General features: G+C 43.3%; 3 protein-coding genes and 2 non-coding genes across 8 annotated transcripts; 4 read left to right on the top strand and 1 right to left on the bottom strand.

Moving 5' to 3' along the window:
• The first annotated feature begins 441 nt into the window (after positions 1 to 441).
• LOC141015209 (uncharacterized) lies at positions 442 to 3,281 on the top strand. The gene is made up of 7 exons (XM_073489163.1): positions 442 to 667; positions 1,741 to 1,824; positions 1,908 to 1,996; positions 2,077 to 2,262; positions 2,402 to 2,539; positions 2,693 to 2,882; positions 2,974 to 3,281. The coding sequence occupies exons 1-7, from the start codon at positions 442 to 444 to the stop codon at positions 3,279 to 3,281; spliced, it is 1,221 nt and encodes a 406-aa protein (XP_073345264.1).
• A 2,772-nt stretch (positions 3,282 to 6,053) lies between these two features.
• On the top strand, positions 6,054 to 8,999 carry LOC141015923 (uncharacterized). The gene is made up of 7 exons (XM_073490146.1): positions 6,054 to 6,413; positions 6,879 to 6,962; positions 7,050 to 7,138; positions 7,219 to 7,404; positions 7,954 to 8,091; positions 8,239 to 8,431; positions 8,517 to 8,999. Exons 1-7 carry the CDS (start codon positions 6,116 to 6,118, stop codon positions 8,822 to 8,824), a joined length of 1,296 nt encoding a protein of 431 aa, XP_073346247.1. The 5' UTR covers positions 6,054 to 6,115; the 3' UTR covers positions 8,825 to 8,999.
• Positions 9,000 to 9,902: 903 nt separating this feature from the next.
• trnal-uag (transfer RNA leucine (anticodon UAG)) lies at positions 9,903 to 9,984 on the bottom strand. Its single transcript has one exon. It is a non-coding gene; the product is annotated as a tRNA-Leu (tRNA).
• An 856-nt stretch (positions 9,985 to 10,840) lies between these two features.
• Positions 10,841 to 23,329, top strand: eef2k (eukaryotic elongation factor 2 kinase). 4 transcript variants are annotated; one of them, XM_073489266.1, is made up of 19 exons: positions 10,841 to 11,173; positions 11,740 to 11,999; positions 12,530 to 12,589; positions 14,286 to 14,386; positions 16,790 to 16,850; positions 16,937 to 16,974; positions 17,612 to 17,783; positions 18,065 to 18,214; positions 18,297 to 18,429; positions 18,511 to 18,638; positions 18,730 to 18,949; positions 19,030 to 19,094; positions 19,838 to 19,915; positions 20,281 to 20,337; positions 21,075 to 21,206; positions 21,586 to 21,774; positions 21,863 to 21,987; positions 22,129 to 22,307; positions 22,788 to 23,329. In XM_073489266.1, exons 2-19 carry the CDS (start codon positions 11,745 to 11,747, stop codon positions 22,895 to 22,897), a joined length of 2,253 nt encoding a protein of 750 aa, XP_073345367.1. In that variant the 5' UTR covers positions 10,841 to 11,173; positions 11,740 to 11,744; the 3' UTR covers positions 22,898 to 23,329. The 4 variants fall into 4 exon arrangements, with proteins under 4 accessions (XP_073345367.1, XP_073345369.1, XP_073345368.1 ...); XM_073489268.1 differs by having other exon boundaries at positions 10,891 to 11,150; positions 11,737 to 11,999; XM_073489267.1 differs by having other exon boundaries at positions 10,904 to 11,150.
• Positions 23,330 to 24,394: 1,065 nt separating this feature from the next.
• trnal-aag (transfer RNA leucine (anticodon AAG)) lies at positions 24,395 to 24,476 on the top strand. Its single transcript has one exon. It is a non-coding gene; the product is annotated as a tRNA-Leu (tRNA).
• Positions 24,477 to 24,593: the final 117 nt, after the last annotated feature.

The following is a 24,593-nucleotide window of genomic DNA, read 5'->3' as shown; positions in this document are numbered from 1 at the left end:
TCCGGCCCATCCATCCTCACATGAACCATTTGACAATGTTTATAGATTCCAAAAATATTAATATTATATTATATTAAATATAATAACTGTTTCTACTTTTGTGTGCTCTCACAAATGAATGCATTCTTTAATTTTTAAAAGTTCTGGGCTGGTGAGGAGCACTAATCCGGTTCCAGCATGCTTTACAAGTTATACTGGAAATGACATTGTGATACATGGCTGTGAGCTGAGGGCCAAGCCAATCAGAGGGAGAGTAGGGCCGGCTTTGGCGGAACACATCTGTCTAAGCATGAGATAAGCATTGCGCAGGAATGAGGGCGTCAATTGTCATTCTTAGAGCCGGGGGGCTACTGTAGGTACCTGACGTGTCCCTGCTGACAGTGATCAGTAGTGAGGCGCTGTTCAGGCAGCTGTAAGTTATAAAGTTATAAACGGAGCATCATGTATTTGAAAACATTTTCCAGCAGGGGTTTTCTTCAACTTGTCCTCGCTTCAAGTGCGCGGGGTTACTGCACCACCCTTAAGACCAGGCCGGGCGGTGCGGCCCGCACCCGGGTGGTGGACCTCCGCAGCGACGTGGTGTCCAAGCCTGGACCGGCAATGCGCAAGGCCATGGCGGAGGCCGAGGTCGAATATGACTTGATGGGAGAAGACCCAACAACCAGAGGTGCCGAAACTTTTTTTTTGTTTGTTACTCACGCCAATATTATACTAAGCAAAAAGGGAAATATAATAAATCAGGAAGTAAGATTTAAAATGTAGTTGCTGATTAATCATTATCAGCTTTATTGTGTACAGATAAAGTCAGTCAAAGTTAATCAGAGCAGGTATTTTCCTCTAAATTTGAGATTATTTGGATTACTTACACAGTAAAAGTACTTCATACTACTTGTGCAAAAAGTGTAAGAAGTACTGATTCCAGAAATATGAGTTTCATGAAGTACTTAAGGAAGAAAATATTTTAATCTTACCTCAAAGTCAGAGGAAAATGCCTGTTCAGATTAACTTTGACCCTAGATTATTTAAAAAACTATGCAGTAAAAGTGCTTCATAGTATGTCAAGTAGTATAAGGAGTGGCAATTCATAAGCCTTAGTGTCTGGAAAGAATTTCTGACATCCATCCAATACCTGTGACAATGCACTTTGAAAAGTCTTCTCACAGGACGCTGTGTTGCATTAACCATAAATTTTAAGTGCTGTATCGTAGGTAACTGGACTTGTTTCAGTTTCTTGAAGACAGTTTCACCTCTCATGCAAGGCTTCTTCAGTTCAAACTAACTGGAGGGGGGTTGGCAGGCTTTCAAACTCTGTGTGGATGTGACCTTACAGAGTCGTTCAGGACACGTGTGAGCTCTGAGTTTCAGAGTCGTTAGGGCCACTTGTGGAAAAGCTACCTGAACTCATATTAATATAATTCAAAGACAATTAATCATCAAGATAGAATCAGTAGGTTTTGTCCAAGCCGTTAGTAAACATGCCACAAAGATACTTGATTGTTGAGTCTCATTCCTAGGACATCAAATGCCGACATTTCAGGTTGGTCAAGTGTCACGAGCACAGCAACAAACTGAGAAAACAGGACAATCCAGGCAGTTTCAGTCTTGTGATGTTGGTAATGAATAAAAATAATCAGTTATTTTCCTCAAATGCATTAAAATCAAAGTAACGAAGTATGTGACAAGTATGTGAAGTATGTGACATGTTAACTAAATCTTGCAGTAATTGTCTCATTTTTGCAGAGTTAGAGAAGATTGCAGCTGACATGTTTCAGATGGAGGCCGCACTGTTCATTCCCTCTGGAACCATGAGTAATCTTATTGCAGGTGAGCTGTGCATTTAATTGTAGTCTCAATACATTTTTTTTAGGTCAAAATGGTCATAAATGTGGATTTATTTCATTCTCTAGTGATGGTGCACTGCAGGGAGCGGGATGACGAGATGATTGTGGGTGATCTGTCCCATATACACATCTTTGCGCAAGGAGGGAGTGCACAGGTGAGTGGACCACCTTTACCTCTGCACCTCTTTGCTCATCATCTGCAGTCCATACCAGGTCTAATTGTGTACTGACACAGGTGGCTGGTGTCCACGCCACCACGGTGACCACTCTACCCAATGGAACGTTTGACTTGGAGCAGCTTGAATCGAAGATCCGCCACGGCTACCCCGACCCCCACCAACCCCGATCACGCCTCATATGTGTGGAGAACACACACAACGTACAGGGAGGACGTGTGCTACCTCTGACTTACCTGCAGGAGGTGTGTGTGTGTAGATGTTGTGGTATTTCATGCTGAAAATTATTTTTACGTTGACATGTGAAAACAGCTGTGTTACTTGACTGCAACAGAATGATCATCAGGTTCGATCATCTTTGAATGGTGTGTTTCCATCTTCAAGGTTCGTGCTTTAGCAGATAAATATGGTCTGTCAGTTCACATGGATGGAGCCAGGGTGATGAACGCTGCTGTGGCCCAGGGGGTGCCTCCATCCACCATACTGCAGCATGCACACACCGTCAGTTTGTGCCTCTCCAAGGTAGGTCTGCAAAACACACACACAGAATGAACCAGAAAATAAAATTGGTGTGCGTTTTGTATGAAATTCAAATGAGCAGAGTCAGAACCAACAAAGAACTTGTAGACAAAATAGAACTGCTTTAAATCAAATTCATGTTTCGGTGTATAACAGGGTTTGGGTGCCCCTATGGGAGCCATCCTGGCTGGACCCAGAGACTTCATATCCCGGGCAGTACGGTGCCGTCAAGTCCTGGGTGGGGAGATGCTAAAGTCTGGTATGTTAGCAGCAGCAGGAAAACTGTCTCTATTGCAGATGGAAAAACTGGAGGAGGATCACCGCAATGCAAGAACCTTTGCTCAAGGTGAGTTGCACATAAAGGTCTTTGAAATTTAAATAATTAACTGGCTGCCATCGCTCTTGCTAGTAACTTCGTCTTTCTTCACCTCTTCCAGCTCTGCACGACTGTGACCCTCCCCTTTTCGCTGTAGACACGGCTGCCGTGGAGTCAAACATCGTCTGTTTCAGTCTACAGGAGCCCAGTTTAAGTCCCTTTGAGTTCTGTGCCCGCATGAGTCAGGTTGGTGCTGGAGAGGTGGCTGCACTGGGACAGGGGATACAAGTTCATATGTTCCCCTATTTTAGAAATATAATACGGGCTGTATGGCATCTTGGAATATCCTCTGAAGATACCCAGCTTGCCATCCAGAAAATGCAATTTGTGGCTTCTCAGTACTTGAGGGAAAAACTCAGGGCCCAGTGAAATCTAAAGCCCCTTTCACACATGCGCTGTAACTGATTTTACCCCTGTCAGCTAGTCCTAAATCCGGGTGAGGCACATCTAGGAATATCCTCTGACGAAACCCAAAATCGTTTGTTTGAGATTGTGTGAATGAAGCAGACAGTGTGTATGAACACATCTGTCAAGGAACAATCTCCTCTTGTGTGCTGCATGTGTGAACAAGCAAATGAGGACAATATCCTGATCTGTTCATGTGTGAAAAGTCATCAGATTAATCACTTCTCATTCATCCTGCCACATATATACATTTTTACTAAGACAGAACCAAAGAAATGAAAGAAAGATGGAGAGGAAAAAAGAATAAGAACTAGAATGGCATTCAGTAGAGCGCATACCTCCGCCAAAGCCGAACAGTCGATAGCCCTGTATCACTCTCAATACTGGACAAAATAAAACAATGCAAATGGAATCATAATCTCCATTGTGCTGTGGAAGAACGATGGGTTGAAAAAAAACAGAAACAATGTTAAAGTCGAGCTGGAATGAAAAATGTTTACTTAAATTTGGGTTTACTTGAATTGTTTAAATGTATTTATCTATTATTATTTCAGATATTGATGGGTATGTATTCATTGTATTTGGGTGTGTAAATATGTATTAATAGTATTTATACTCTATTTTTGGTAATGGTTTTATGTTAATATTTATTTTATATTTATGTGGATGTGTAACTTTTTAACTTAGTGAATTGTATGTGCCAGTCAGTCATTTGTGCAGACAGAATTATATGGGGCGGGCAGTCTGTCTGTGGGGTTGTTGATGCAGGGCAGGTTGTGAGCAGTTTTTACAGACTTAAAGACTATCTTATGATTCTTGCTGTTACTATTGCCAGGTCGAACCAAATTGCTGTATTGGCAAGTGTCTGAGATGTCTGGCATGGCGTCAGCTGGAATGGCTGGATTGGAGTTCTGGGGGAACAGCCAATGTTTCAAGCTGATGGTCAGCCAATATGGTGTAAATGTCGGGTAGCTGGCCGTATCAAGCTGCAGTGTACGTCTGGGTTGCACACTGCAGTCTCCCATGATAGGTCAGCCCATGTAACTGAGGAACAGGGAAACACTCTCCCCCCTGTGGCCACTGGCCAAGCTACAGGAGAGGTTCGGTCGGGTTTACACCCTGAGGTTCCAGATGATGCTCAGTATGAATGTTTAGTGGGGAGATAACTGCCCTCTTGTCACTGGGACAAATGTTTCAACTATTTTCAGCCAAAACGGAGAATCTGTGAGTGGTCCGTGCTGTGCACAGCCAGTGGTTTTGGCATTCATTGCCCGGTTATTTTTAAGAAAGATGTCTGTGCCTTGCTAAAGACCACAAAGGTAGAGAATATTGGTTGTGCAGGACCCCGCAGATGCAGCAAGACTACATCATAAAAGAGCTGTTCTTTGCATATTGAGCATGAACGGAACAAAGCATTTTAATGGGATGGAGCAGCCAACATCAAGCCCTCCATCGGTCTCTGATGAAGCTTCGGGGGGGGGGGGGGGGGGGGGGGGGGGGGTTTGCAGTTTGCCAGTAGGAGCCAGGGCCAGGCTGTTTCAGCTGCTAGTTTTGCCAGTTCAGCTTTCCCTTTTGCTGTCCTGGTTGGGTCAATGTGCTTCATTCCATCTGCAGTTCCACCTGGTTGGTACTGGTAGGCTCGTCTTTGTTTGTTAAGTTATTGGTCTCCTACCTTGTCCCCAAGTCTTCCTGGTATGTTAATTGTATCCAGGACAAGTTCAAACCTGCAAGTTTAAACCTGGGAAGCCAGTATGAGGAAGTCTAAATGTATATACTATAGCACAGCTTTTGCAGTCGGGCATAATCAGGGAGAGCAGTGGTCCTTGCTCCTCTCCCTTGGTTACTGTGCAGAAGGATGGCTCAATTCGGCTCTGTGTTGACGACTGGCAGCTCCAAGAAAGTATGCGGAAAGATGTGTTTCCTCTTCCGCATATTAAAGAATCTGTCCTTTTTTTGGGGGGATGCGTTTGGAGTTCATTGTTTCTTGTATGCTGTCTAACTAATGTTACTGGTTTATATTGTAGAGTTTGTTGAACATGTGTGTACAAGGGTGATTGTGGGAATCCAAACAGGGATCTGCTGTATAGTTGTTGGGTTCTGAATGTTTACTTTTTGGTTTGGTTCTGTTGTGAGGAGTATTTGTATGGGGTTCATTTGTTTTGTTTTGGTTTGGTTTGCAGCGAGTGAGCCACTGCCTCCATGGTCTTTCTTTTTCTTGTTGTTGTTTTCATTGTCTTGGTTTAATTATTTGCGTTAGTGCCCACCACTCCATTTTGCTGTAAACCGGTGCAGAGACCAAATTGTGCCTTTTTATGTGCCATGAATGTCAATCATCCTGTTTCCTTGTGCCTAAAGTTTTTGGGTTTTTTTATATGTAATTTAACACTGCTTCCTGGTCCTTTTTCTTTTACAGCATTTGAACCTGTGTCACATTACGAAAAGCCTCATGTTACTAATATTGTTACAGATATTGCAATTGATGTTATTTTGTATGCAATCTATAGGTGAAATAAATAAACTGAATATAACACCCTGGTTTATGGTATCAATCAAGCCCCAGCTCTGAAATAAGACTTACAGCTGATCAGAGCATTTTGAAACCTGTCATTGCGCATGTGTAGTACAAGCTTTGTTGGGTTTATGTCGCCACCTTGAGGTCCACATTGCTCTGTGCACGGTGATACGCAGATAGGTCGTCCATTAACTTTCCTTGCCGTCAATGATTATCGATTGCCAGTGACCGATCCAAAGTTCAACACAGAAACACCACCACTGAACACGGCTATAAAAGGAGCATCATGTCTTTGAAAACATTTTCCTGCAGGGTTTTGTTTAAACTTTTAAACCACGGTGTCGTCGCTTCAAGTAAACCGCTCCGTGCACGACATGCAACAGCAGCCGTGCTGGGACGAGGCTCCGCGAGGGACTACTACAACTCCGGGAAACCCAGGTACCCGGGACCGGGTGGGGCGGCCCACTCCCGGGTGGTGGACCTCCGCAGCGACACGGTGACCAAGCCCGGGCCGGCGATGCGGCAGGCCATGGCGGAGGCCGAGGTCGGAGATGACGTGATGGGAGAAGACCCAACAATCAACGGTATATCGTGTTGTTGCTGAGGGCGCGAGGGTCAAATCAGACAGTAACTTCTTTATGAGTAGTTAAGAAGTAGTTAATGAGTAGACTAAGTATACATGTATGTTCTTATTCTGTGTGAGCTGCATCATTTTCACCTGTGATGAACAAGTGTTTTTTGATCCTAATTGGATCATTAATGATCCTGTTTGTAATGCTTTGTTTATATGTGGCGGACCCTGCCACCTTTCTAGCTTCAAACAGTGTTCTGGGGACTTTGTTTTTCTCTGAGAACAGCTTGTTAATCAGTTATTTAAAAAATAATTATTTTTCTGATAATAATTTTGTATCATTACCTAATTAGTATTGTAAATATTAAAATTCTGAGTTAGAATATCTTCTACAAAACGACATAGTGTCCCTTTTAAAGCCGAGCATTCATGCACCTCAGTTTGTTAAATGTTTCCTGTATTCATTTTGTTTCTGCAGACTTACAGAAGATTGCAGCTGACATGTTTCAGATGGAGGCCGCACTGTTCGTTCCCTCTGGAACCATGAGTAATCTAATCGCAGGTGAGCTGTGCAGTTAGTGGCAGAGTCTAGGTACATTTTTTTTTTAGGTCAGAATGGTCATAAATGTGCATGTATTTCATTGTCTAGTGATGGTGCACTGCAGGGAGCGAGGTGATGAGATAATTGTGGGTGATTTGTCCCATTTACACATCTATGAGCAAGGAGGGAGTGCACAGGTGAGTGGACCAAATGTACCTCTGCGCCTCTGTCCTCATCATCTGCACTCTACTCAATGTGTATTTGTGTGTTGACACAGCTGGCTGGTGTCCACGCCACCACGGTGACCACTCTACCCAATGGAACGTTTGACTTGGAGCAGCTTGAATCGAAGATCCGCCACGGCTACCCCGACCCCCACTACCCCCGATCACGCCTCATATGTGTGGAGAACACACACAACGTACAGGGAGGACGTGTGCTACCTCTGACCTTCCTGCAGGAGGTGTGTGTAGATGTGTCCAGTTGGGAACACTGTATCTTGTGGTGTTTCATGTTTATGGAAACATCTTTATACATCAACACGTGAAAGCAGCTGTGATACTTTTGCATTGTTTTCTTTAACGATTTACTTTATTGATTAGAGAAGCACTGTCAGTATTTTAAACGTTGCTATTCGCACAGTAGGGTCACTGCAAAATATAATAGCAATTATCGTGACACATTTAAGCAGCAAAACTTAAAGCTGTAGTTATAAACATGACAGGACAGAGGGAACTCCCCATTGGAAACAGAATTAAACTTTTATCTACTGAAAGAAATAGTTTTCAGTTCTGATGGAGGTCAGGATTTATCAGGAGGACCGCATGCCATCTGCTATTAATCATGTTAATTCTATGATCAGGCCACATGATCTGCAGATTATTCTGTGGATGACAGGACATCACTTTATATGAATAATAGACCAACCGCCCCTGCTTACTACGACAGAAGGGAGAATCTAGCAGCTCTCACAGGTTCGATCATCTTTGAATGGTGTGTTTCCATCTTCAAGGTTCGTGCTTTAGCAGATAAATATGGTCTGTCAGTTCACATGGATGGAGCCAGGGTGATGAACGCTGCTGTGGCCCAGGGGGTACCTCCATCAACCATACTGCAGCACACGAACACCGTCAGTGTGTGCCTCTCCAAGGTAGGTCTGCAAAACACACACATAAGTAATCAGAACTTAAAATTTATGTATTTTTTGGTCAACTTCAAATGAGCAGAACCAACAAAGAATGTGTAGACAAACAAAATAAAACAGCTTGAAGTCAAATCACTTTTCGGTGTATAACAGGGTTTGGGTGCCCCTGTGGGAACCATCCTGGCTGGACCCAGAGACTTCATATCACAGGCAGTACGGTGCCGTAAAGCCCTGGGTGGGGGGATGCGGCAGGCGGGTGTGTTAGCAGCAGCAGGAAAACTGTCTCTACTGCAGATGACAGGACGCCTGGAAGAGGATCACCGCAATGCAAAAACCTTTGCTAAAGGTGAGAAGCACATAATTGTTTATGAAAATTAAACGGCTGCAATTGTAGTCTTGCTCATAACTTCCTCTTTCTTCACGTCTTCCAGCTCTGCTCGACTGTGACCCTCCCCTATTCGCTGTAGACATGGCTGCTGTGGAGACAAACATCCTGCGTTTCCGTCTACAGGAGCCCAGTTTGAGTCCCTCCGAGTTCTGTGCCCGCATGGGTCAGGTTAACGAGGGAGAGGAGGCTGCACTTGGACACGGGATACAAGTTCTCATGTACCCCCATTTTGGAAATTCAGTACGGGCTGTATGGCATCTAGGGATATCCCCAGAAGATACCCAGCTTGCCATCCAGAAAATGCAATTTGTGGCTTCTCAGTATTCGAAGGAAAAACTCAGGGCCCAGTGAAATCTGATACCTCCCAAGATCTAATCTAAGCACTCGAACTGATCACAGAAAATCCACACAGACTGATCTAGAAAAGGACTGAAGGATGTCAAACATAGGATGTATTTATGTAATTATTCATTCTCATTCAGTTCAGTTTTTTGCAATTCTTATTCATTAAATTTAATGAACCACTGTTTGTTGTCAGAGATTGTTTTATTTTATTTTTTAAGTATTTTCTGGGGTATATTTCATTAGACAGACACTGTAGAGACTACAGGAAGCCGACATCAACTAAGGATGCTTCAGCTCATGGTTTGCACCTTAACCCCTCAGCCACCAGGGCACCATGGTTCCTCCTGTAGGAATTTGTATTGTTTTTTTCCCCCCTTAATCTCAACCTCTTACTATGAGTGATACACAACCTTTTCTGCCCAAGTTAGAACAGTTTGGGTTATTTCTATTGAGAAATAACCCAAACTGTTCTCTTAATCTAATTTGAAGTAGCAGGTCTCTGTTGCAAAAAAGTGATATTTAATATTTCTGTGCACCATTTTAAAATGTAGCAATCTCTGAATCTGTTCGCAGGTGTGTCTACTTTAAATCGATCAGCCACAACATTAAAACCATCATCTCGTTAGAATGCAATGTTCTCCTGGGAAAACTTGAGTCCTGACATTAATGTGAATGCCGCTTGAAACTAATCACGTACCCAAATAACCAATAACAGGAGTGTACTTGCATCACCCCCCTCAAACACCATTGGAGACCGTGTCAGGACCACATGATACCCATACCATGTTTTACATCGTATGATATGTGATTAAATAAAAATTCTTCCTTTTCTTCTTCACCTGTCAGTGGTTTTAATGTCATGGCTGATTGTTGCATTTATCCATTATAATGTATTTTTATAGAGAAGGGACTCAGCCACAAGATGGCACTGCTCTATCAGTCACTGCGATGTAGGGACTGAAGGGAATCTTATAAACCTTCCTATTCCCCATTAAATGACTGACATTGTTTACTGTATATTTCAATATAAAAAAGAAAGCAACTCTGACTTATATCAGGTAACCGTGGGTTTGTGAAAAGGTTTTGGCAGCGGTGGGATTCGAACCCACGCCATCGAAATGACTGGAGCCTAAATCCAGCGCCTTAGACCACTCGGCCACGCTACCGTAACACTCCGCTGTGCCATCCAGAGATTTTATATCACTACATATGCACATTTTAAGGCGCGTATTGGACCAGAAATAGTCAGTCATGGTAAAATTCAGAACCATTTGCAGCCTTGGCGGCCATAACACTGCTAACCATCAGCGTTTAACTACATCTACATTCATTCCGAGTAGCCATTACTCCGGCAAGCTAGCTAGCTAGCAAGCGCGAAAACTACCTTTACTCAACTTCGTGGACCTGTCGCAAGTAAATAAGTTATCTTAGCGGCTTGTTTACGTTACGCTGTGTTACATGTCACATGTGTCACACTACCTAGTTAGTATATAACTTATATGTGGAGTCGAAAATTCCTGACGAAGCGCTTCAAGTTCCCCCACGACGTCGAGTACTCGGATATCACGGTACGTGATACTCGTGTAACTGCTACAAGCTACAGAATGTACAGCAAGCTATCGTTTACACCGCGCTGCGTTCACGTGCTCTGCCGGAGTCGGAAATAACATATTCGCGCGCCATTTTGCCATATTGGTCACACATTTACTGTTTTCTGCTTCAATATGAAGTGTTGAAAAACGAAGAAAATTAGCTTTAAGTCTCTATTGAAATATCAGGAATCTTTATTTTTTTTCCATAACTGAATAAACAAACTGTTCTCAGAGGAAAATAACACTGTTTGAAGCTAGAAAGGTGGCAGGGTCCGCCAAATATAAACAAAGTAAAACAGTATGGACTCAAAGAAGAGTTTGTTCAAAGAGAGTTTGTTAAGACATAAAAAAGATTAATCTTGGTGCCAGTGATTGACAAATAACACCAAGCTGTTTGTTCATGTGCAGCTCATATGTCCGACGGCAATGAAGGCAGCATGGGTGAAGGGGGCGTGGCCGTCACAGGACATTGTTGTACGTGCAGACGGCTCACGGCTCCGTGGTGGACGGTACTGAGAGCCACAGCCTCGCTGCCAGGCACGTCCCCGGACCGCCAGGACACCGTGGAGAATCAGGACCGACCCACTCTGGTTCTGGGAGGAGAGTTTAACTGCGGCTGTTTACAATCCTGTCTGTTTAACTTCTGACCGAAACTGAGGGACGGAAGAAGAAGAAGAAGAAGAAGAAGAAGAAGAAGAGCGAGGCGACTGGAAACCATCTGTCAAAGTAAAGTGATAAAGGTGTGTCTGGCTCCGGATATAAGGTTGGTTGTTTATTTAATACGTGCATGTAACAGCAGGTGACCAAAATGAAGTTTTGCGCATAACCTCATTGCAGCTTGTTGTGGGAGATTGATTGCACTTTGTCCCAGCAGGAGCAGGAACTCTGTGTATCCCACTCGTGTTTGCATTCCTCTCCACCATCCAGCTGTTACTGTTAAAATCTGCAAACACAATAGCTCTTTGTTAGTGATTGGTGCACACAGATGCAGGATAATATATATTTAATGGGCTAAATTGCTTTTGCTTGCTGATACTCACCATGTATTGCTTAAGTCATCATTATTTAAGTAAATATTTGAGTTGATCATGTTGTATCATGCATGATATGATGAGGGTGTCACAGTGCAGACACTACACACACATATGGCACAAGATGTACAGCTGTGCAGCCATGATGCAGGGTTGTTGTGAGCTAACATGGCTGCCACAGATAACTCCAAACTATCTTTACCAGAACCAGAATGTATTGCCAAGTAGGTTTTGCCTTGTTGTTGGTTTTGTGGCTCTGCTTCCTGGTGTCCACTCACCCTCCTGTCTCCTCCAGCAGACATCATGGAGGAGGACCTGATGTTCAGCATGGAGGAGGAGGAGGAGGGCAGCGCCAGGAGACCCCCTGCCCAACGCAGCGCCCCCAGTCAGAGGGCCTCCTCCCTCAGCGACGCCAACGCCAGCGACGATGACGATGACGACAACTTCATCTGCCCCATCCTGGACGACTCCGCCAAAGAAATCTGTCACTACCTGAAGAATCTCGTGTACACCCGGCAGCTGTCAAACTCTCTCCCTAAGAGCAACTTTGTGTTCAAGGTGAGCGTTTCACAACACGATGTGAGGTGCATAATCTTTCCAGAGAAGTGAAAATGATCAGAAAATGTTGAAATCAAGCATCGGAGGAGTGTTTAGTCATGCTTCAAAATAATTTGAATTTAGCGTGAACCCTCAAGCATCATCACAGTTCTGCAATTTTCTGTTAGAACAGCGCTTTGCCTTATAAGGAGAGCTGATCCGTGCATGCCTGCACACACGCACCAGTGTGTGTGCTGCTTGTATGTATATCTGGTCAGCCACCTCTTAACTGTACTTTCTCTAAAGAACAGGAAGTACCAGAGGCTGGTTTTCACTTGCATGTAAACACGTCTCTCACTGCTCTCGCAGACACATGAGGACTTGATGCAGTGCAGAGCCACTGTGCTCCAGCCAACTGCTGGATTCAGTGTCTTTTTTTAAAGTTTTTGAGTAGTGTTGCTGTTTATTCATCCTATTCGTGTTATTTAAATGATATATTTTCTTCTGTTTGTTGATGAAAAGCCGTCCGTTTTCTTCACCTCTCTACATAGAATGAAACAGAAACGGAGGCAGAACCTCAGTCGTACAAGGTTTTGTCTCAGAGCGCACGGGTACGTTGCAGATCAAATTATATCTTCCTTCTCTCCCTCTTCACCAGTGACCATCCACGCCTCCCTTCTCTCCCCCTCACTCTGTAATTTACTGTACTTTTCCTCCACTGTTTTTGTTTTTTACTCCTCTTCTCATTTCCCATAACTCTCCTTTACAACTGATCCTAATCAATGCATCCTCCCTTCCTTCACACTGTTTTCCTGCACTTGATTTAATGAAATGTTATGTTGTTATTTTACAAAACTACACTGGAAAAATGTCACATTTTTCATTGTCATTTTGGTTTCAGAAAGCTAATTTTTATTATAGCTATTATAGCTATATATGCTACTCTATTTGTTTTAGAGAATTAATAGTCCCAGAAAGAATTTGTGGCCATGGCCGTGCATTTCAGTGCCGTACCAGACTTTACTATTAAAGCATTAAAGGTTCAATATGTAAGAATTTTGGTTGAAAACTTGAAAAAAAACGAATACAGTTATCTACAGAATGTGATAACGGCAGCTAGTTAGCCACAGTCAGTGATTATTCTTGTGATATGCTATCCCCTATTTGAGTATGAATTCGACAGGTGGCGATTTCTTACGTATTGCACCTTTAAGTCTTGTGACTAGGCTGTGATATTTGTTTCTGCAGTGAGGAGCTGCACACTCCCGCAGACGAGGTCTGATGTAAATGTGTCGTCTGCTCCTCCTCACAAACAGACGTGACACCTTACCAGTTTAAAACACGACCTTTCGTATTGCTCTTCATGTAAATAAACCCGTATCTAAAAATAAACATGTCCAGAACGGCTGCAGTACAGTGAGCAGTGGAGTACGCGGGGGATGTGCTGCTGGATGGCTCAGCGTTTGGGTTACTGGAGCGGGTGTGGATTACCAGAGACGCTTGATTGATGGTTTCTTCGAAGAAAGTTATTTTTTTAAAATGGCAGTACATCACATGGTGGTCACGTAGGTTTTGAGATGGCAGGATAGTATACAAGTTATTATAGAGCAGGAAATCTTGGAGTGATTTCATCCTGTTTGAAGATTTTTGTTTATTTCTTTCTTTCTTTCCTTAACTCTCCTTTCTTCTTTATTTGCATGCTGTTAGAGGAAACTGCATGTAATCTGATAAATTGCCTCCAGTGGTGTCATTAAGTAGCCAAGTTGCATTGTGGGTAATACAGGCGCCAGGTATTGAAATGGAAGAAGAATGCGTGGAATAAAAAAAGGCGTGATACTTTTTTTTTAAACTCTCCTTAATGAGTCCAACAGAGGACTGCTTTTCAAAACATGCCGCCTACATTACCCACAATGCAATGTAGCCGCTGAGTGGAGCTCTGGAGTCACAATAGGCTTTACTACTTTTTCAACATATGCATAAGCACTCCCCAAGACCTGCAAACACACTTCAATATGTAAAATTGGCGGATTTACCCTTTGAATGGGAAAACTTTGATCTATAAGTGGAAGCAGTTCAATGATTTAACTTAATTTAAATTGAATTGGCTAAATTCGTGACTGTATCGTAGCACAAGAATGGCTTGAAATTGCCTTTTATTGGAAAAATCAAATTCCATGTTTCTTGTATTGAATGGCTTCCTCTCCTTCTAACTGTTCTAGCGAACCTGACTGGGAAACTGACTCATCTTTTCTTCTCCGTAAAAACAAATACTGGCAGCTAATAAGTTGTGTTTGTTCACTTGGACAGGACGCATGGAAACATGCAATTGAGAAGGCCAAAGCCATGCCCGACCCCTGGGCACAGTTTCACCTGGAGGAAATCAAGACTGAACCCTGCATTCGTTACAGGTATGAATAACTCTGTGTGGCTGTGAATCAACATTTGTAATGGACCTTTATCATGGCACTTTGACTTGTCATAGCAGGAAAAGCACAGTAAAAGACGGATCTGGTTATCAAAGGCTCAGGTTCGTCAAGTGGAACCATGGGTAGAACCGAAAGGCACAAAAGTGACTTTTGCCTTTTCTGCTTCTGCTCTCTGTGTCGTTGCCTGTTTTTGCACAGGGGCGGGGCTGTGCTCTACACACAGACAGTGAACCCCTGCATTAAGGGCTTATTGCCCCGCCCTAAATAACCTATAAAGTTAATTTTGCAAGCTTGTTTGCATACAGGTGCAGCAGATGACTCTGTAGCTGCATTCAGTGGGTCTGTCAGAGCTCTTCCCACTGAAAATAGCTGCCTACTCTGGCTAAGATTGATTTTGACGAGAGCAGTGAGACAGAAACAAAACAGTAAAACATTGACTAGACTAGCTCTAAAGTTTTTGTGAAGTATTTTTCAACGCTGACAGATTCACACATTGATATTAGCCTGTGTCAGTCTTGACCTATCACTTGAACGGCAGCGTGTTTCACAGTTGGCATGTATCTCGGTCAGTAGTGCTAATATTGTCTGTTGATCAACATCGCTGCCCCTCCTCTGGGCACATTAAGCATTGACGTCCTTTGGCCCCAAGAGTTTTTTTTATCTTGTAATGTAGGTGGGACCCTTGAGATATTGTGGCCAAAATAACGGTTACATAAGCATACAGTACCACCTCTTGCAGAGTGTTCAGACATGGACAGCGTTGTATCAAGGCGGTGAGGACAAACAGCTGAGTGGGTGTGGGCTAAAAAGCAGCAGGATTCCTTTGTATGTGTGTGTTTTAGGTCTGTTACATAACATACAGGGCCGGGACTACAGAGGGAGAAGGGATTGTCAGGAGCTGGGATTTGCCCTGGTGTTCTCTTTTCATGTGCTAATTTTACCCACATGAAACCTCACTCTCCCTTCCTTCTCTTAAGCCCCCCTGTCGTACGAACTTGATGGAAGGAATGTCACGGTACACCGTGTTCCCGGGCTGGAACGGTTTGTTGGCAGAAAGGATTGATGATTGGATTTTAGAGCGCTGATCTTCAAGTGCAGGTGGAAAGCTTAGTGTGAAGTTTTGAGTTTCACATGTGTAGTCTTGCTGCTGCACCGACAGTTCATGCAGTATTCATTAACCCAGGACACACCCTCTTGCCAAGCCAAACAGACACACTGACCCAGACACACATTGTGTACACATGCATCTTTATCATCATATCAACCGCGTGAGTTCTTCCCTCAATACAGTATTCCCCTGAACTCTAAATCCAAATCAGTCATTAAGTAAACGGGTGCAGCTCTTCTTTGGAAAGAGGGCACGGACAACCTTTCCTTGTTGTTTTTCCGTAGAGAGGAAACTCTATACTTTATGTGCCGCCATGATAAGAACTCCAGACGAACTCACTCACAAAGGGCAAAGAGAAACTGGGCTAACGTGATTGAGGCTTTTAGTAACTGACTCACAGGAGACAAAAGAGTCCTGGCGGCAGGCTCAGTGTTGCAGACCGTCCAGCGTGAGTGATTTGTAATGTAACAGGTGGAAAACAAAAACAAGTGTCATTTTCTACCCACAGAGCAGCAGGGTCACAGGGTCGCCTTGTGACATTAGATAGACCCACGCATGTGTTATATATTTAGTTGAGTTGTGTTTCCAACAACATTCCAACCCAGACAAATGCACATTTACTTGGAGTAACAATGTGTTTGATTAGGTTACTGGCGCTCCTTCCGGGTTGGAAAGTCGTCAAACTGGTGGTTTTAATGGTGTATTGGCTACAAGCAAAGCAAGATTGACTGAAGGAGAGTTTGTGCGTCTGTCTGGATTTCCCATCCAGCTCCAGCCAGCAGTCAACATTACAGTCATGTAACATAAACACAGACAACAGAGGTCTCCTCTGCAGATCGCTGCTGCAGTCAGGCTGATAAACAAGGGCAAAGATAAAACCACTTTTTCAATCTCAAAAGCTAAAAAGTAATTTCTGAGCTCTCCTCCCGTCGGCTCATAGCAGCTGAGCAGTGGCTCCTTTGTTTTGATGTGAAGCCCCCTAGTGGCGGACATTAAATATTGCAAATTTGATAGACATTGGACTTCAAATAAAGATGATTTTGATTATCGATCTTTTGATTTTTTTGTCTTCAATTTATCTTATAATCAATCATTTAAAAAAAATTGCGATCTTGCAAATCCATCTGTTTCGCAAGGTAGCCAAAATGTTTGAGCACCTGACTACCTTCTCTAAAGTCTAAAAACCTAACCCTAGGTGGAATAGGACGTATTTGAGTGAACCTCATCTATATAGTCGTTCATCATAGTTTGACTTAATTCACTGTCCCTCCTCGCAGGTACAATGCCATCACAGGACAGTGGGCTCAGGACCAGGTCCACATCAAGATGGCTGCCCAGGTATAAATGCTCGCTAGTATTTAAAAAACACACGTACTAGAGAGTTTCTTATCTCTAATTTGTTCCTCCTGCCTGGTTTCTCACAGCCGTTTGGGAGAGGGGCCATGAGGGAGTGCTTCAGAACGTAAGTTGACCCATTTCTTTCCATTCATCATTTTCCATCCAGAAGGTTATTGCCCTTGTGCTCTAGTAACCGCTGGTCTCAGTGTAAACAAAGCAAAGGGGTATTATAAGTCAAAATTCCTTACATTACTTCCTTGACTCTGGAGGATAGCTGCTCCGTAATCTTAGAGCCAAAGATGGTGCTGAGGACATCAAGTCTTCCATGATCATTCATTGAGTCCCTGGATGTTTACGTTTTTAAGCATGTTGTGTCCGTTGTAGTTTTGGCCTCTGCGTGGCATCGCAGAATGAAAAAGGGACAATAGTTTAATTGTGAATGTTTAATCCTCAGCTATGTGGGAAATGTAAAAGAGAGGCATCCATCAACCCTCACCTCAGCTGTTTGCTATTTGGAGTATCCCACAGAAAAAACACTGACAAAACCCAGAGCATGAAAACAACCCCTTCCTCCTCCAGACCCTAAAAGCCCAAACAAGTTCTTAAAGAAGACCTACATCTCTAATGTTGGTTTTTCTTCTGTCATCTAACATCATGTCCAGTTGACGCTGTGATCAAAAAATGGCTCTAGCTGAGAGTTTTTCTAGCTGTGGGTGAATCAATGTGAACATAAGTGTAACTCGTATTTCCTTCCCTTCCAGGAAGAAATTGTCAAATTTCTCACACAGCAGCAACTGGAAGTCGGCGTCTAATTATGTGGCCAAGCGTTACATGGAGCCGGTGGACAGAAGTGTTTACTTGGAGGACGTCAAGCTGCAAATGGAGGCCAAACTCTGGGGAGAGGAGTACAGCCGCCACCGACCTCCCAAACCGGTACAGGAGAAACATTTACAGCCCACTGACTTGTTAATGAGACAGGCTGGTATTGACAAAATCAGTAATAATCCCTCGAAAGGGAAAATATCTCAATGTTAGATTTATGGCTTATTATCATCGATCATTGGATTCGATCGGGTGTGTTAGAGGTCTGCATAATTGAGACTGAACTGTTGGGTGTTTCCATAACTCATTATTTTTCAGCATAAAAAGCTATAATTGCATAATTATCGGGGGACTGTAGGCGGTAATATTGTTTATCTCTGTCTTGTCCTCAGGTGGACATCATGCAGATGTGTGTGGTGGAGATGATGGACAGACCAGGTAAACCTCTCTTCCACCTGGAGCATTACATCGAGGGCAAGTACATCAAATACAACTCCAACTCCGGCTTTGTGAGGGACGACAACATCCGCCTCACTCCACAGGTGAGTGGCATTGCCTTTTTCATATGAATACATGTTCAGCTAATAATCGCTTGATAATCTTCAACCTTTTTGTGTCCGTCAGGCCTTTAGTCACTTCTCTTTTGAGCGCTCGGGCCACCAGCTGATCGTGGTGGACATCCAAGGAGTGGGAGATCTCTACACCGACCCTCAGATCCACACGGAGAAGGGGACTGACTTCGGAGATGGAAATCTAGGTACAGTTCGCTTTGTTGTAGGGAAACTGCTGCTAGCATGTGACGTTTGGTTCGTAATGATTTAACATCTTCAATCTTCAGGTGTGCGAGGCATGGCGCTGTTCTTCCACTCCCACCTGTGTAACAAGATCTGCAAGAGTATGGGCCTGACGCCTTTTGACCTCTCCCCTCCAGAGAAGTCTCAGCTGGACTGCACCAACAAACTGCTCGTAATTCTAACTTTTTAATTATAATAATAATAAAGAAAATGTCAGTTCTGTTGCAGTTTCCTCATGAGAGGTCTGTCTTGATGTATTTCAGAAGTCGGCCCAGACGGTGCTGAGAGGCTGTGAGGAGCCCTGTGGTTCTCCTCGTGTCCGGACTATATCAGGAAGCCGGGCCCCTCCGCTGTTGTCCCGCCTGTCTGAGACGTCCTCTGCAGACGAGAGCATGAGCGACGTGGACTCGATTCCCTGCTCCCCTCTCATCTTCCCCTGCTCCCCGTTAGGTGCACCTGGATCTGTGGGCAAGTCCCCTATGGGTACGTTAAACTGAGTACTGCACACGCATAAAAGTGTATTTGTTTTAGTTAAGCTGATGTATTGCTTCTGAATTTTACAGGCTTGTCCTTTACTGGGATGTACGAACATGAACGACTCCACAATAACAACACGGGTGAACACAAGGTGAGCAACAACTCCACAAAGCACCGTTTGAGTTGGAACTCAGGTCCCAAGTTGTTGTTTTTGGTCACTTGTGTATATTACCAAACTTGTGTAACATGAGGCATGAGCCAGTCAGTAGAGTGGGTCTGATGAAGCCCATCTGAGAGACAGATAATGTGCACTATAAACATCAACAACGCTTTTTCTAGAAAACATAGGAAAGATGATTTTATTCATGTAGTGGGCGCCAATTTTATGTCCCAGTCTGCTCACAAGATTAGGACTTTAAGACAGTCTTGCAGGATTGTAAAAGATTTTTGCAAGTTTATACAGAATCAGCAACACAATACAAAATTGTGTCGTCCACATACGGATGGGCACGACAGTTTTCTAAGGATGACGCAATATTATTGAGATAAATAGTAAATAGAACTGGACCCAGAATTGAACCCTGTGGGACACCTTTCACTGCTGTTATAAACTCAGAGTGGTGGCTTCCCAGTTTAACAGATTATTGTCTCTCAGAGAGTTAGTTCCTGAATCGATTACATGCCCTATGATCAAATCCATTTATGACTCAACCCGGATTAAAAAGGTTCCACTAAAGACGAACAGAAAACGCAGGCTGGTTCGCTCGATAGCGCCAAAGAATCTTGAACCGAACTGGTCAAGAACCGGAGCTAATTTGGTGAAAAAGAGTCCGTCTTAATTGAGTCATCAACAGCACGAGTCACAACACTGATTGTTTTGATTTCTGTCTGTAGGAATCTGATAGCGGCGGGGACAGCGGCTACCCCAGCGAGAGGAGGAGTGAAGGCGACCCAAATGACCATGTGGACGGGGTAAAGATTTCCATTTGACTTAATTTGGGCCTGAAAATGTCCAATGATCTCTTTTTTTGTTTTTGTTTTTTAGCAGTCTGTCAAAAAAACTTGCAGGAAATGATTAATCATTGAAGTACATACACATATTCCTCAGATAAACTACCATGACATTTACCAAGTACACTTGTTAAGTTGCAAAATATATGTTATAGCTTGTTTGAATAATGTATCTGTTGGCAATTTATCTCAAACATAAACACATCCATTATGAACTATTTTTAACATCGACTTCTCTCTGTAGCTGTTAGTCTGTTAACATTTCCTCTTTGACTGTCACGTCTCCTGACTGTAGGTTAAATAATGCATGTTGTATCATCACGTAGGCCCATCATCGCTACAAAAGACAATATTCTGAGTCGGATGACGACAGTGTCAGACGGGTAAACAAACAGAGACAACCGTGTGTTAACATCACAATCATCATCACTGCAGTCAAATAACCCTCCTCTAATTCTCCTCATCTCTTCCCAACAATCAAAGCCCTTCCTCACCTTCCTTCTAACTCAGCTCCTCCTCCTCTTTGTGTCCCCCTCACTAGAGGAAGATGGTTGCTCCTCCAAGACTCTCTGCCAGCTTAAATTCATTCAATCCAGACAACGAATGGGTGATTATTCAGCGTGGAGGCTTGTAAGGCCGGGCAGTGCTGTGCAGCTTTATATCTACAAAGCTTTATCGAGCATGATTCTCAGGGTCGGATTCAAGCGTCTGATCACAAAAGCTGCTGCTGAACTGTTTCCACTTCCACTCGTCCTTTTATTTTCAGTCGAGTGGATGAAAACAGTCCGAAAATGCAAAGAAATTATAAATTGACATTTGGAACTGAAACGCCATCTACCTCTGTTTCACCAGCTCCACCATCTTGCTAATGATTCTCGCCATGGGTGCGTGTGTGTGTGCTGCTGTTCCCGTGCTTTACATGATTTTGCATTCACTGAGCTGCTAACAGGGATGTCCTCCTCCAGCTCTTCTGGACGGGTACACCCCTGAGAGTGTGATTTGTCAACTTGCACTTGATCTTACCTTTGCCATATGATTTGCTTCCTGATGATTTCGGATGGTAACGTTCTTCCTTTCAGTCGTTCTCCTTCTTGTGTCGTAATTCTGTTTTTCTTCTCAGCTGACGGAGGAGAAGTGGGACTTGTACCATTCGTCTCGCGCTCACATCCACCGTCCTTCCTGCGTGGCCACTGAGGTGGAGCGACTCAGCAGTCTGCTGCAGAAGAAGATCGGCCAGTCAGTCCTTGGAAAGGTAAAACATTAGATGGTCCACACACAGCAAACTGTTTCACCAGTATACACAGATTACTTACGTCTTCTCCTGCTGCGTGATGTTAATGGTCCTGATTCCAGTCGTAAAAAACAAGCAAAATAATCCTCACGAGAGCGACGGGCAGCAGCTGATCAGAGGGCGAACAATTCTAATCATTTAAGACTTTATGATTTTGACTTCTTGTCGACACCTTGTGGTCCAGAATCAGTCGAACTTCTGAATGTGCATCCCACTTTGGCTGCTGAGACTCTAACCTGTCTTGTTACATTTGATCTACACACCTGTTGCTACAGAAAGCTGGTTTACAAGGTGAGTTTCGTATGTTGAATGTATCCTACATCTCCTCCCTGCTGCCCAGGTCCACCTGGCGATGGTGCGGTACCACGAAGCGGGTCGCTTCTGCGAGAAGGACGAGCAGTGGGATCAGGACTCGGCCATGTTCCACCTGGAGAGAGCTGCGCTGTGCGGAGAGCTGGAGGCCATCGTGGCCCTGGGACAGTGCTTACTGCAGCTGCCTCATCACATCCTGCCAGACATGGAGCTGGATGTAGATAACACACACTTTATTCAGCATTTTCTCTTCAGCCGAGTTCGGTTTTGTACGGCTGTGTTCTTACAGTTCTCTATTGTTGCAGGATAGCGCAGGAAACCGTATGAAAGGTTTTAAGCTCCTGCTGCAGGCTGCGGAGGCTGGTGACAGATCTTCTATGATCATCGTGGCCAGAGCTTTTGATACTGGCGTCGATCTGTCAGCTGACAGGTCAGTGAAGCTGTGAATAGTTGAGGTCTTACCTTGATAAATCAGCCCTGTAGAGAGATTTCTTTCAACTTTTCTCGCAGGAAGCAAGACTGTACTACTTATAGTGCTCAAGGGTTTGTGCGTTGTTCATTTCTCATCCAGAAAGCAGGACTGGGGGGAAGCCATTCACTGGTACGACACCGTGTTGAACATGATGGACTATGACGAGGGGGGAGAGTTCGACGGCACGCAGGACGAGCCTCGCTACCTGCTGCTGGCCAGAGAGGCAGAGATGTACCAAGAGGGAGGCTTCAACCTCAAGGCAGACCCTCAGAGAGCAGGTCAGACTCACATCTTGTTAAGAAACTAAGGTCTTTATTGCATCACAGATGAGACACAATTCTTTATTTAGTGAAACACAATCAAACAGTCTTACACAAGGTAATCATGAATCATAAGGTCCCCATGCATACATAAAGAATAGATAAATCGTGGTCACCTCATCTCCCTGTTGTTCATAGTATTCCACACATGGGAATCACCTTTATTTGTCGGGGATACAAAACAAGTCGTAGTTTCAGCCAAGGTGACAGGCTTAGGATATGGTATAACTGGAGGGTGTGCGCTCCCCCTTGTGGCAGTTCAAAATAAATCAGGAAATCCAATGTATTACTGTATGTGAGGGAGCCAGACAGCTTTTTCAAGTGATTCACGATCAATTCACTGTTGGTTTTGGTCTTTACTTGGGATTTATTGACACTAATACAAATGTAGATTAACGCAGATAATTGCCTCACCTCTCATACCATCCCTCCCTGCAGGTGATCTGTTTACAGAAGCAGCAGAAGCTGCCATGGCGGCCATGAAAGGTCGACTGGCGAACAAGTACTACATGAAAGCTGAAGAAGCCTGGGCGCTCATGGAGGAGTAACTGGATGCACACTTTTTGTCAAAAACAGACCACGGAGAGTTATGTGACTGATAGTTGAGCTGATTTTGACACCTGCAGGATACAACTTGATGGGTTACCGTTTACATATTTTTTTTATTGCAAAATTTTATGCCAAGGATGTTGAGTGTGTGTATGTGTAGGCTTACAAGTCCCTGTTTCCGTTCTTCTTTTCCCGTCTGTCATCCCCGACTCCTCTTTCCTTTAATGTCCCGTCTCAGGTTAACTTTAAGCTAAGTGATTGTATGAAGAGAGTCCGAAGAATCAAAATAAAGAAAATGGTTTACTTACTTTGCCCTAACAATAACACGGTTATGTTGTATGTTGGAACAACAACATATGTTGGAAGTTTGTATGTAAAGATGCTCGGAGTTTAAAACTGTAAAATAAAGTTTGCATTGCTTTTTCACTGTTCCTGCCTGTTTGTTTTTTTTCTCCTGTAGACGAGCGCTAAAAGTCTGTAACTGAGCTGACAGACGTTAACATCAAGATGTATTGAATAATTCTTCCTGGTGACTCACTTTGACTAATAGAAACAATTAAGCTACTCATTATGACCCTGGAGCCCTCAGTGTCAACTCACTATACCAGAACTCTTATTTTGAAAATTTTGTCAACTGTTACTCATGACACAATAACATAACTGCTTTTTTTTTAATCTCCATTTTATTTTACAAGTAGATTTGTTTGCTAATTTATGTCCTATTAAAATATGACTGTTTGGTTCTGAACTTGCACTTAACGCTCTGTTATACTGTCTCTCCATGGATTACAGTCATTACAACAGTCTGATTTACCGGACCTAATACGCAATATCATGGATATAATCTTTCAAATTAAATAGTTAAATTTAAATTGACCATTTAGACTTGATGCACTCTAGGTCTGATGTTATAAATACATAGCATATGCCACTTTTCATACATATATCTATATGCAGTGTTGTAAAAAGTACCTAAAAGTCATACATTGAGTAAAAGTTAAGATATTTGTTAGAAGTGAAAGTCACCCATATGCATAGTCTTAAAGCGTCTGACATTAAATGAATTTTAAGTATCAAAAGTACAAGTAAAAGTAAATTATTATACATATATTCACAAATATATGTATAAACTGTATACTATGGTTAACTAAATATCAGCTTGGCCAGTTATTGTTTCCAATATTCAGCATTTTTCTGATTAGACCAGATGGCCCACCAAGATGCACAACTTTGGCTCTGATGCAGCATGCAATCTGCAAAGTAACCATAATTAAGATTATCAAATAAATGTAGTGGAGTAAAAAGTACAGTATCTGCCTCAAAAATGTGGTGGAGTGTAACTATAACGCAGCGGAAAATGGAAATACTTAAGTAAAGTACAAGTACCTCAAAGCTGTCCATCACTGTCTACATGCAACTCACCAAGAAATAAACTATAGTTTGTCATATTTGGGCCTGAGGGATATTATCCAATGGTTTCTCACTATGTAGCACAAGGTAGCGTGGCCGAGCGGTCTAAGGCGCTGGATTAAGGCTCCAGTCTCTTCGGGGGCGTGGGTTCGAATCCCACCGCTGCCAATACCTTTTCTTTTAGATGGCAAAAACACGTTTTCACCAATTCATGAATGAAGCTGTGAGTGCATGAAGCCCCACTGTGACTGTGAACATAATTCAAAATGACTATGAAGAAATAAT

This window comes from Pagrus major, chromosome 20 (assembly GCF_040436345.1).
Source record: "Pagrus major chromosome 20, Pma_NU_1.0".
NCBI classification, from domain to species: Eukaryota; Metazoa; Chordata; class Actinopteri; order Spariformes; family Sparidae; genus Pagrus; species Pagrus major.
The sequence above is the reverse complement of the archived record's forward strand: the minus strand, read 5'-3'. Positions and strand labels throughout refer to the sequence as shown.